General features: G+C 44.9%; 1 protein-coding gene across 1 annotated transcript in view; it reads right to left on the reverse strand.

Annotated features, from left to right (window-relative positions):
- Positions 1-13,348, reverse strand: part of LOC129827525 (autophagy-related protein 2 homolog A-like) — a 44,649-nt gene that overhangs the window by 21,447 nt on the left and 9,854 nt on the right. Inside the window, exons 17-26 of the mRNA XM_055888442.1 lie at positions 12,191-12,333; positions 10,377-10,501; positions 9,986-10,140; positions 9,576-9,726; positions 9,222-9,406; positions 9,010-9,090; positions 8,781-8,887; positions 8,572-8,664; positions 5,905-5,975; positions 5,730-5,806 (exon numbers count right to left, since the gene is read on the reverse strand). Coding sequence (XP_055744417.1) covers positions 5,730-5,806; positions 5,905-5,975; positions 8,572-8,664; positions 8,781-8,887; positions 9,010-9,090; positions 9,222-9,406; positions 9,576-9,726; positions 9,986-10,140; positions 10,377-10,501; positions 12,191-12,333 — 1,188 coding nt within the window. The remainder of the gene's footprint in view (positions 1-5,729; positions 5,807-5,904; positions 5,976-8,571; positions 8,665-8,780; positions 8,888-9,009; positions 9,091-9,221; positions 9,407-9,575; positions 9,727-9,985; positions 10,141-10,376; positions 10,502-12,190; positions 12,334-13,348) is intronic.

The following is a 13,348-nucleotide window of genomic DNA, read 5'->3' on the forward strand; positions in this document are numbered from 1 at the left end:
CCAAGCGGTGATGGAGCCAGTCAAGATGCTCGATGGTGCAGCTGTAGAACATTTTGAGAATCCGAGGGCCCATGCCAAATCTTTTCAGCCTCCAGAGGGGGATGAGGCACTGACGTGCCCGGTGAGTGTGGACCATGTCAAGTTCTTAGTGATGTGGAAGCCAAGGAACTTAAGCTCTCGACCTGCTCCACAACAGCCCTGTCGATGTGGATGGGGTTCTCCCCTCTTTTTCCTGTAGTCCACAATCAGCTCCTTGGTCTTGCTGACGTCGAGGGAGATTTTTTTGTCCCAGCACCAAACTGCAAAGTCTCTGACCTCCTCCCTGTTGGCTGTCTCATCGCCATCGCTGATCAGGCCTAACACCTTTGTGTTGTCAGCAAACTTGATGGTGTTGGAGTTCTACGTAGCCACACAGTCATGGGTGAACAGGGAGTACAGAAGGGGACTAAGTACACACCCCTGAGGGGCCTCCGTGTTGAGGGTCAGTGTGGCAGAGGTGTTGTTTCCTACCCTCACCACCTGGGGTTGGCCCATCAGGAAGTCCAGGATCCAGTTGCAGAGGGAGAGGTTTAGTTCCAGGATTCCAGGGTCCCTAGCTTGGTGATGACCTTGGAGGGGACTATAGTGTTGAATGCTGAGCCATAGTCTATGAACAGGATTCTCACAGTTATTTCCCCTCTTGTCAAGGTGGGCCGTGTGAAGTGCAATTGAGATTGCATCATCTGGGGATCTGTTGGGGCAGTATGCGAATTGGAGTGGGTCTAGGGCAGGCCTGGGAAATTATTTTCCATGGAGGGCCACATTAGAATATATTTCTGCCATCGTGGGCCAGAATCATATTACAGGATTATACATCATGTGTATGACTATGTTGACAGATATATCTACTGTAAATCATGTCCAGATATGCTACTTATTTTACTTTTTTAACATGCACAGAAATAAACCACATCCATGTTCTCCTTTTGGTAGGTATTTTCATTATTAAACATGCAATGAACTACACGGAGGGAAAAGTACACTGTGCATTCAGCACCACGGACAGAACTCTTGTTAACAGGTATGCACAAAAACACAAGAGAGAGAGCTCAACATTACATTTAAAATCACTCAATCAGTATGAGGAGTGAAGTCTGATGGGCATTGACTAGAGCAGTGAAGGTATAGTTTCTGATGTCGCTATGCGCAGGATTGCTGAGAGGTGAGAGTCAGTAAGAGATGATCTGTGCCTTGACTTATATTTCATCACTGAAAATGTCTGTTCACATACATAGGTTGAACCAAACATCTTCTGAACATAACTCCTAATCTTTGGAAAGTTTTGTTCATCAAGAGATGCATAGAACCTCGTCAGTGACATTGTTTTGAATAGTTCTCCAAGCATCAGACTGAAGATCGAGAAGCTCAAGTTGCAGGTCAGTGGGAGCGTTATCCACATTGAAGGTGAAAGGAGAGGAAACCAACAGCATGTCATTTTCCAACACTTTGAAATCCTCAAAACGACGAGAAAACTCACCGTTCAAAGCAAGCAGCAGCGATGTATACTTCTCCCGCTGGTCATCTGATAGGGAACAGACTAGTAGTGTCGGAAGATGGGTGAGATTGTCGGCTTCTACTTGGCAGGTCAGGAGGAGTAATTTTCCCCTGAAGGCTTTGACAAGGCTGTACATTTGATGTGCAATAAAGGCCCTTCCCTTGTAGTTTAGAATTCAGTTCATTCATGAGGGCCATGATGTCCACGGTGAAGGCAAAATCAGCCAACCATTCTTTATCTTGCAGTTGAGGGATATCCACATTTTTTCCCCTTTCATTTGCAAAAACTCAGCAATCTCCGACTTCAGGTCCCACACCCTTTTAAGCACCTTCGCCATCTCACGTTTGTGTGGTAGGGGAGATCTGATTGACCCGACTCGGTCTCACTGTTAGAAGAGAGAAACTGCCTGTGGTTTAAAAAAAATTATCTTATGAAGTTTACCACTTCAGTGACTGTATCCACAACATGGCTCATTTTCAGAACACATTTACAGAGCACCTGCTCATGAATATTGCAATGCAGGAAAATAATTGTCTGATCCTGGTTCAGCTCATCTACTTGATCTTGTATCCTTTTCAAAAGGACAATTTTTTCCCCTGTCAAGTTTGGGCACCCATCAGTGGTCACACTGGATAACTTTTCAAAACTCAGTCCCAGCTTTGCCACACACTTATTAACCTCCTCCAATGAATCTTTCCCTATGGTTGTGCTCTTCATTGACTGCACTGAAGCAAGCTCCTCTGTAATTTCAAAGTCTGGGATTATGCCTCGTAAGAATATCATCAACTGCGCCGTGTCACGTGCATCACTGCTCTCATCCAGGGCCAAGGAGAGATAGGTGAAATCCTTTACCTTGTCTTTCAACTGTTCCATATTCTCTGCGATGTCCTCAACACGCCGTGTCACTGTTGGCCTTGACAGGGAAACACTTTCAAACAGCTCTTTCTTGTCGGGGCAAAGTATTGCTGCAGAGTCAATTAAACATTCTTGAATGAATTCACCCTCAGCGAATAGCATGCTATGTTTAGCAATTTTGTGGGACAGTACATAGAAAGGTCTCGCAATTCCGTCGTTTGCTGAATGCAGTTTTGTGAAAAGTCCTTGCTGCTTTTGCAACTGAGAAAGCAACTCTTTCGATGCACTTGCCCTCTGCTCAGAAGACATATTCCTCTGCATGCTTCGTCTGGAAGTGTCAGGACAAGTTGTCTTTCAAGACAGCGATGCTCTCTTTGCACACAGCTTTCCCTGATAGCTCAAAGAAATATTTCAATGTCCACTCTTGCTGGAACACCCTACATTCATGGACTACTTTCCTTTTCTTTGAAAAACTCATTTTTGCACAATTTCTAGCTAGCTACTGTTTGTAACTGTCACGTGTGTGTCAGCCTGTCAGTCACAGTCTATCCTCGTGCAGTTGTTATTTATACGTGCCTTCAAAATAAATGTCCCACAAGCGGTGGGAGTTAAATCATTGCACAAAGGCGACTACTTATTGGCCTTTTAATTTGAATAACAAATACGTTTTTCAAAACTTTACTAATCGCAAATTCTTTGTGATTTGAGCATGATTCCTTGGGCCGTATTGAAATTAGGTCGCGGGCCACATACAGCTACTCGGGCCGGCCTTTGCCCAGGACTGGTCTAGTGTAGATGTGTGTCATGAACAGCCTTTCAAAGCACTTCATAATTACAGATGTGAGTGCTACAGGGCGATAGTCATTTAGGTAGGTTACCTTGGAGCTCTTGGGAACAGGGACAATGGTGGTCAGGTTGAAACATGTTGGTATTAAAGACTGGGACAAGGAGAGATTCAAAATGCCCGTGAAGGCCCTCCCAAGTGGTGCAGCAGTCTAAGGCACTGCATTGCTTGAGGCGTCACTACAGACCCAGCTTCAATTCTAGGCTGTGTCACAACCGGCCGTGACCGGGAGTTCCATAGTGCGCACAATTGGCCCAGCGTCGTCTGGGTTAGGCGGGGGGCTTAACTTGGCTCCTCGCGCTCTAGAGACTCCTTAAGGCGGGCCGGGCGCCTGCAGGCTGACTCCTTGGTGCAGCGGGCGGGTGTTAAGAAGCGCGGTTTGGCTGGTTATGTTTCTGAGGGTGCATGACTTGACCTTCGCCTCTCCTGAGACCGTTGGGGACTTGCAGTGATGAGACAAGATCGGAATTGGATATCACGAGAAAAAAGTGGTAAAAAAATAGAAAGACAACAAAAAATTAAATAAAAATCGATCTAAATAAATGTCCATGAATCACTTGCCAGCTGGTCTGCGCATGCTTTGACAACGCAACCTCGTATTCCATCTTGCCCGGCGGCGATACTCAGTGTTGTATTCCTCGAAGCTAGCAAGTAGCCTAGTGGTTAGAGCGTTGGGCCAGTAACCGAAAGGTTGCTGGATTGAATTCCCGAGCTGACAAGGTAAAAATCTGTCATTCTGAACAAGGCAGTTCACACACTGTTCCCCGGTAGGTTCCCCATGGACCTCTCGGTCGCGGCCGGCTGCGACAGAGCCTGGACTCGAACCCAGAATCTCTGGGGCACAGCTAGCACTGCAGTGCCTTAGACCACTGCGCCACCCGGGAGGCCCTGTAATCCATCGTTTTTGGTTTGGATACGTTCTTAGTCACTGCGGGGACAACATCGTCTTTGCACTTATTGATGTAGCCTGTGACTTGTTGTAAACTCCTCAATGCTATCCAATCACTTCTGTATTGAGCGCATCACTGAAATGGAGTCATGGTCAGATTTGCCAAAGGGATGACGAGGGAGGGCCAAGTATGCGTTTCTCTGGGTAGAATAAAAGTGGTCTGGAGTTTTAGCGCCCCTAGTGGCACAGGAGACGTTGGTAGAAGCGAGGTAGGATGGTTTTAATTCTCCCCACATTAAAGTCTCTGTCCACCAGAAACGCTGACTCTGGGTGAGCGGTTTCTTGTTTGTTTATGGCCCCATACAGTTTGTTGAGTGCCAGAGTGGTGTTTGCTAGGGGCATGATGTGGACAGCCGTGATAATTACATTTACATTTAAGTCATTTAGCAGACGCTCTTATCCAGAGCGACTTACAAATTGGAAAGTTCATACATATTCATCCTGGTCCCCCCGTGGGAATTGAACCCTGGTCCCCCCGTGGGAATTGAACCCACAACCCTGGCGTTGCAAGCGCCATGCTCTACCAACTGAGCCACACGGGACCTACGAATGATTACGAATGAGAACTCTTGGTAGATAAAAGGTTCTGCAGCTTACCATGAGGTATTCTATATCAAGTGAACAAAAGTTTGAGTTTCCTTCCCACTGGAAGCAGTACACAAGTTGTTATTTATGAGCAAAAACACTCCTTTCGACTTCCCCGAAGGCGCCGTCCGATCCTACCGCTGCATGGAGAATCCACAGAGTACTACGTGCATTGCGTCATCATCCAGCCACGTTTCAGTAAGACATAATATTGCAGCTTTTCAAGTCTCCCTGATAGGAGACTCCCTGATAGGAGACTCCCTGATATAGGAGACTCCCTGATATAGGAGACTCCCTGATATAGGAGACTCCCTGATATAGGAGACTCCCTGATATAGGAGACTCCCTGATATAGGAGACTCCCTGATATAGGAGACTCCCTGATATAGGAGACTCCCTGATATAGGAGACTCTCAAAAAAAAGCTCATACGTCTTATTCACGAGAGACTGGACATTTGCCAATAGAATGGAGGGGAGCGCCATTCGGTTCTCTCTTCACCTCAATTTCACCAGGACTCCTGCATTGTTTTGGTGGCTTATGGAACAAAGGAATAGGGTCTGGTATGAACAGTGGAACAGCTGTGGTAGTTGAAGTTGTATTTGAAGTCGAAATCGAGGTTACTAACTGTCGAAATCGAGGTTACTAACTGTCGATCTGATGTCCACAAGCATTTCGCTACACCCGCAAGAACGTCTGCTAAATATGTGTATGTGAATATTAACATTTGATATGTGATAGTATGAACTTTTTGTACAAAGATAAACAAAATAAAAGTAACTAATTAGCAACGTTCGGTTAGAACTCGTAAGATGTCACCCTTCTCCGTTGAGCGTCATCTCGCTGGCGAGGAGAAGAGGTAAGAAGAACTAAAGAGACTGTAGATTTGAGACTGACAGTCTCTCAAGTTCAAACACACCGACAGATGTGTAATGACATAAAATTGTCAGGCTAAGAACTTACCAGTTTCCCTATATCACTGCCTTTCCATGTGGTGATGGCCAGCTCCAGCAGATCAATGTCCAGAACACACACATAGTCTGAGGAGAGAAAGAGCGAGAGAGAGAAAGCGTTAGAACTGCAAACACACTCAGATGTAGATGTACACACACACAGTACAGTTAATTATGTGTCATACCTCGTCTCAGGTCCACTACGTCACTTTCACACTTATCAGAGAGAAACAAGGCAGAATCATCCAGGATAAACCTGAGGAGGAAATACCATCACAAACTTCAATAGCCAACTATTAGGTTATTCCTAACCCCCCCGTCCCCATATCCCTCCTGCAATTCTACACATTTCTAATTAAAACATTTTTTGTCACATGCGCTAAGTACCGTGAAATGCTTACTTACGAGCCCTCAACCTAACAATGCAGTTAAAGAAATAGAGTTAAGAAAATATTTACTAAATAAAAAGTAACACAATAAAATGAGGCTATATACAGGGGTACTGGTACCGAGTCAATGTGCGGGGGTACAGGTCAGTCGAGGTCATTTGTACATGTAGGTAGGAGTAAAGTGACTTTGCATAGATAATAAAAACAGTGATTAGCAGCAGTGTAATGTAAATAGTCCGGGTAGCCATTTGATTAGCTGTTCAGGAGACTTATGGTTTGGGAGTAGCTGTTGTTAAGGAGCCTTTTGGACCTAGACTTGACGCTCTGGTAACGCTTGCCGTGCGGTAGCAAAGAGAACAGTCTATGACTTGGGTAACTGGAGTCTTTGACAATTTTTTGGCCTTCCTCTGACACCGCCTTGTATATAGGTCCTGTGCTTGGTCCCAGTGATGTACTGGGCCGTACGCACTACCCTCTGTAACGCCTTACAGTCAGATCCCGAGCAGTTGCCATACCAGGCGATGCAACCTGTCAGATGCTCTCGATGGTGCAGCTGTGGAACTTTATCTGGGGACCCATGACAAATGTTTTTTTTCTCCTGAGGGGGCACGTGTTGTCATGCCGTCTTCATGGCTGTCTTGGTGTGTTTGGACCACAAACTTGAAACTCTTGACCAGCCCCACTACAGCCCTGTTGATGTGAATGGGGGCATGTTCGGCCCTCCTTTTCCTGTAGTCCACGATCAGCTCCTTTGTCTTGCTCAAATTGAGGGAGAGGTTGTTGTCCTGGCACCACACTGCCAGGTCTCTGACCTCCTCCCTATAGGCTGTCTCATCATTGTCGGTGATCAGGATTACCACTGTTGTGTCGTCAGCAAACATAAAGATGGTGTTGGAATCGTGCTTGGCCACGCAGTTGTGGGTAAACAGGGTGTACAGGAGAGGACTAAGCACAAACTCCTGAGAGGACTCCGTGTTGAGGATCAGCGCTCGCAGATGTGTTGTTGCCTATCCTTACCACCTGGGGGCGGCCCGTCAGGAGGTCCAGGATCCAGTTGCAGAGGTGTTTAACTTAGTTTTCTTGGACACAGGGACTATGGTGGTCTGCTTGAAACATGTAGGTATTACAGACTCGGTCAGGGAGAGGTTGAAAATATCAGTGAAGACACCAATTGGTCCACGCACGTCTGAGTACACGTCCCGGTATTCCGTCTGGCCCCGCAGCCTTGTGAATATTGACCTGTTTAAAAAGTCTTGCTCACATCGGCTACGGAGAGCGTGATCACACAGTCATCCGGAACAGCTGATGCTCTCATGAATGCTTCAGTGTTGCTTGCCTCGAAGCGAGCATAAAAAGTAATTTAGCTTGTCTGGTAGGCTTGCGTCACTGCCACATCCTGCGAGCATCAGAGCCGGTGTAGTAGGATTCAATCTTAGTCCTGTATTAACGCTATGCCTGTTTGATGGTTCGTCTGAGGGCAGGATTTCTTATAAGCGTCCGGATTAGTGTCTCAGTCATTGAAAGCGGCAGCTCTAGCCTTTAATTCTTTGCAGATGCTGCCTGTAACCCATTCATTCTGGTTGGGATACGTATGTACGGTCACTGTCGATGCACTTATTGATGAAGCCAGTGACTGAGGTGGTATACTCCTCAATGCCATTGGATGAATCACGGAACATATTAAAACAGTCCTGTAGCGTAGCATCTATGTCATCTGACAACGTCCGTATTTGAGCGAGTCACTGGTACTTCCTGCTTTAGTTTTTGCTTGTAAGCAGGAATCAGGAGGATAGAATTATGGTCAGATTTTCCAAATGGAGGGCGAGGGAGAGCTTTGTTTGCGTCTGTGTGTGGAGTAAAGATGGTCGAGAGTTTTTTCCCCCTCTGGCTGCACATGTGACAAGCTGGTAGAAATTAGGTAAAACAAATTTAAGTTTGCCTGCATTAAAGTCCCCAGCCACTAGGAGCGGCGCCTCTGGATGAGCATTTCCTTGTGTACTTATGGCCTTATACAGCTCGTTGAGTGCGGTCTTAGTGCCAGCATCGGTTTGCGGTGGTAAATAGACAGATAGGAAAACTTTGGATGAAAACTCTCTTGGTAGATAGTGTGGTCTACAGCTTTCATCAAGTACTCTACCTCAGGCAAGCAATACCATTTTTGCAGCTAACTGATGATCAATGGGTCCCAACCCAGTCAGTAATTCAAGCATGCTTACTCCAAGTTTAGATAGGCCATCAGTTAGTCTAGCAGCCAGCTAATTAAGTGACTGCTGATACACAACCAAATTTCAAAATTGTGCCTTGTGTATTCTATTATTTTAACTCTCAATAGTAAGTTGAGACCCCGACTGAGTTCCAAAAAATATAGATTATTTATTTTAATTGGGCTTACAAAAAGGGGGGCCATGTTGCCCATTTATGAACTAAAGGAAGAACATATTTTGAGGTTCACTGTTACTGTACCTGAGGTGAAAGGTGGCCGTGTCTACTATGATGTTACTGGAGAGAGAGAAGGATTCTGCTGTGAACAACACCCTCAATGGAAGATACAGGGGCCTGAAAGACAGAAAGAGACCAAGAAGGGGAGAGAAGGGAGAAGTGAAAAATAATTATGTTAATAATGTATTATCTTCCTTTGTCCACAAATCTAAATCTGGTGTGTGTGTGTGTACCTGTAGTCCACGACGCAGGTAGCCAGGTGTGTGTGTAGGACGGTAATAACTACAGGAGATGTGTAGCCCAGGATCGGGTCATCAATGACATCCAAAAAATCAACCAGCTGTCATGAAGAAAAACAGACTAATCAACAAGACTCACTAACCAAACACACACCCACACAGTCAAATCATGTTAGGTGCCTGAAGCATCTCAGATTTAGTATTTATTAGGATCCCCCCATACCTGTTCGTGCCAGCTGTGATTGGTCTGTGCCATGCGATGTCGCATAGTGGCACCATGGAGACGAAGGGCAACCAGAAACTCCTATAAAACACACAGAGAATTAAGTTAATGATATTTCTTACGCTTTCTTCATCATAAGCACAGCTAACCTACAAGCACAATCAAAAGGTGATATTTCATTCAAAAAATAAATTAGAAGATTTGCGTGTTACCTTGACATTCTTCTGAGGGTCCAGGGTGACTTTGATGGCTGTGGATAACATCTGGACCTCAGTCTCCCTGCCACTCACACTGCTCAGCCCCACCTCTGTGGGGTAAATGGTAAGGTCTAGATGCCCTGGGGGAGTGAAGCTGGGCATTTCCAACCGCCCGGGGACAGGGGAGTCCTTCACTACAGCTGTGAGAGGTAGGACAAGGGTTAGTGGCCAGAAAGGAAAAGCGCTATCAGTCATTTAGAAGAGATTAGCTCATGACTAAAATCTACATGATAACACAGGGATTATCACACATGATTAGGTAGGTACTACCAGACCTAAACCCTGGTATCACACAGTCATTCCATTCACCTTTGTGGTGGAGCTCCACCCTCCTGCTCTCCAGGCACAGGAAGCTGAGATGGGGGTTATTCTGATGCTGCGCCACACTGAACATCTTCCCCCCTTCCAGGTCCAATAGGAGCTCACCGTGACACCGGTCCTCCGGACTTCCCGTCTCTCCCTGCAGGAGACGAGAAACAGAAAACCATGTATTTAAGCAAGTGTCTTCTTTAGAAGCATCATAGTACATATACATTCAATCATTCCATTTTTGTAATACAAATTCCAAGCTATTGAATTCAAATTACATTTATATTTGCTCTAATATCGCTCATTCAAGCAGTAAGGTCCAGTCAGGAATTGAACCAGGATCCAAAATCTCTCCAGTCTATATCCCTAGTTAACCATTGTAAGATGTAGCTGGTTCATCAATGGCTCACCTTGCTGTCTGTCATTGCTTGGAGGCGGCCCTTTCCTATGACAATGGTGAGAGAGAGCAGGCTGAGGGTGTGGTTAGGGCGGGGCTCTGACTGCCTGCGTCTGGTTGATTCACTGGCTGTGTAGAACTGAGCATCTTCCTCCTCGGATTCCGAGTCTGAGAGACCAGAAACGTCACAGTTATAGAACTGCTGAGCAACAACACATTTCAGATGGTCTGCAGGTGTGCCGACTAAAGAGTTGTTCAACTCATACTACTTGGCAAGCCATCTTAAATCAGAGATTTATATAAACTAAAGATGTCAACAAAGTTGCTACCCAGGGATTACCCAATTCTGAATGAGTGTCTGACCAGTCTGAAGTGGTTTACAAGTCTCAGTATGGGTGTCTCACCTAGTCTGAAGGCAGACTTGCAAAGCTGGAAGTTGTCATCGTCTTGGAGACGGTGTAGGGGGCTGTGGTCGCTCTTAGAACCTGAGGGGGGAGGGGCTTCCCACATTAACAGGTCATTATTGATCCTACAGGGATGGAGAGGGGAGGACAGAGGGAAAGGACAAAAAAAGAGAATGAGTGATTGTAAAATGTTCACATTGACTCGTTAGTCACTTAGCAGACCACTCTTCTCCAGAGAGACTTACAGTAGTGAGTGCATACAGTTGAAGTCGGAAGTTTACATACACCTTAGCCAAATACATTTAAACTCACTTTATTTTAAGAATGTGAAATGTCAGAATAATAGTAGAGAGAATTATTTCTTTCATCACATTCCCAGTGGGTCAGAAGTTTACATACACTCAATTAGTATTTGGACGCATTGCCTTTAAATTGTTTAACTTGGGTCAAACGTTTCAGGTAGCCTTCCACAAGCTTCCCACAATAAGTTGGGTGAATTTTGGCCCATTCCTCCTGACAGAGCTGGTGTAACAGACAGGCTTGTAGGCCTCCTTGCTCGCACACACTTTTTCAGTTCTGCCAACAAATTTTGTGGTAAGGGATTCGTGATGGCCACGCCAATACCTTGACTTTGTTGTCCTTAAGCCATTTTGCCACAACTTTGGAAGTATGCTTGGGGTCATTATCCATTTGGAAGACCCATTTGCGACCAAGCTTTAACTTCCTAACTGATGTCTTGAGATGTTGCTTCAATATATCAACATCATTTAACTCCCTCATGATGCCATCTATTTTGTGAAGTGCACCAGTCCCTCCTGCAGCAAAGCACCCCCACAACGTGATGCTGCCACCCCTGTGCTTCACGGTTGGGATGTTGTTCTTCGGCTTGCAAGCCTCTCCCTTTTTCATCCAAACATAACGATGGCCATTTTGGCCAAACAGTTCTATTTTTGCTTCATCAGATCAGAGGACATATCTCCATAAAGTCCGATCTTTGTCCCCATGTGCAGTTGCAAACCGTAGTCTGGCGGTTTTATGGCGGTTTTGGCTTCTTCCTTGCCGAGCGGCCTTTCAGGTTATGTCGATATAGGACTCGTTTTACTGTGGATATAGATACTTTTGTACCGGTTTCCTCCAGCATCTTCACAAGGTCTTTTGCTGTTGTTTTGGGATTGATTTGCACTTTTTGCACCAAAGTATGTTCACTTCTAGGAGACAGAACGAGTTTCCTTCCTGAGCGGTATGACGGCTGCGTGGTCCCATGGTGTTTATACTTGTTCATTTGTACAAACAATAGTACACGTGGTACCTTAAGGCGTTTGGAAATTGCTCCCAAGGATGAACCATACTTTTTTCTGAGGTCTTGGCTGATTTTCCCATGATGTCAAGCAAAGAGGCACTGAGTTTGAAATACATCCACAGGTACAACTCCAATTGACTCAAATTATGTCAAAATTAGCCTATCAGAAGCTTCTAAAGTCATGACATAATTTTCTGGAATTTTCCAAGCTGTTTAAAGGCACAGTCAACTTAGTGTATGTAAACTTCTGACCCACTGGAATTGTGATACAGTGAGTTATAAGTGAAATAATCTGTCTGTAAACAATTGTTAGAAAAATTATTTGCGTCATGCACAAAATAGATGTCCTAACAGACTTGTCAAAACTATTGTTTGTTAACAAGATATGTGGAGTGGTTGAAAAACGAGTTTTAATGACTTCAATCTAAGTGTATGTAAACTTCCGACTTTAGCTGTACATTGTAATACTTTTTTGTACAAATAAGAAAACTAGCAGAAAAAGAGACCCACAGACCTGTTGTAGATGCTCTGGAAGGCCTGTTTGCTGGGCAGGAAGATGTAGGCCAGGGGCAGAAAGACGTCTACTACACACTGACACTGAGACACACACTGAGACTGGAAGTGTTGCATCCCCTCTGGGTCTGCTGGGATCACCATCTGAGAGGGGAGGGGGCAATGCAAGTAGATAGAGAAGACAGAAGGATGAGGAGGAAAGGGAGAATGAGAAAAGATTAGACTGCGACTTTTGTAAAATGGGTCAAATAAAACCCCAATATCTTCAGGAAGTGTGAGATTATATGTGAGAGCGGGATGGTCAGGTGATTGAGTGAGAGAGGAATTGTCAGGTGATTGAGTGTAGGTGAGAAACTGACAATTGTTTCAGTAAAGGAGGGACGGACAGTAAAGGAGGGACGGTCAGGAGTAAAAAGAGGTATGGTCAGGTGTGAGAGAGGTATGGTCAGTTGTGAGAGAGGGTATTATGGATCCCCATTAGTTCTGCCAAGGCCGCAGCTACTCTTCCTGGGGTTTATTAAGGATCCCCGTTAGCTCTGCCAAGGGTGTTTATTTTCTACTCTTTTATACATTGTAGAATAATAGTGAAGACATCAAAACAATGAAATAACACATATTGAATCATGTAGTAACCAAAAAAAAGTGTTAAACAAATCTATATATATTTGAGATTCTTCAAAGTAGCCACCCTTTGCCTTGATGACAGCTTTGCACCCTCTTGGCATTCTCTCAACCAACTTCATGAGGTAGTCACCTGGAATGCATTTCAACAGGAGTGCCTTGTTAAAAGTTAATTTGTGGAATTTCTTTCCTTCTTAATGCGTTTGAGCCAATCAGTTGTTGTGACAAGGTAGGGTTGCAAAGGGTCAGAAACTTTCCGGTAAATTTTCAGAATTCTTCCGGAATTTTCCCATGGGAAGTTCAATTAAATTAAATTCATCAAAAAAGTGATCTTATAACAGTGAACCTTTTTTGTGGGATACAGAGAAGGCAATTCTAGGTTTTGTGGCATATTTTGGTTAAACTATCCCCAATTCAATGGAATTGCAACCCCCTACAAGCACAGTGCCTTCTTCCATCACATGTACAGCTGATTCTCAAGATCTTGCACACTAATGAGTTGCTATTGAGCCCACACTACTACACTGTCTGAGCCAAG

The sequence above is a fragment of the Salvelinus fontinalis genome, chromosome 29 (assembly GCF_029448725.1).
Source record: "Salvelinus fontinalis isolate EN_2023a chromosome 29, ASM2944872v1, whole genome shotgun sequence".
Classification (NCBI taxonomy): Eukaryota; Metazoa; Chordata; class Actinopteri; order Salmoniformes; family Salmonidae; genus Salvelinus; species Salvelinus fontinalis.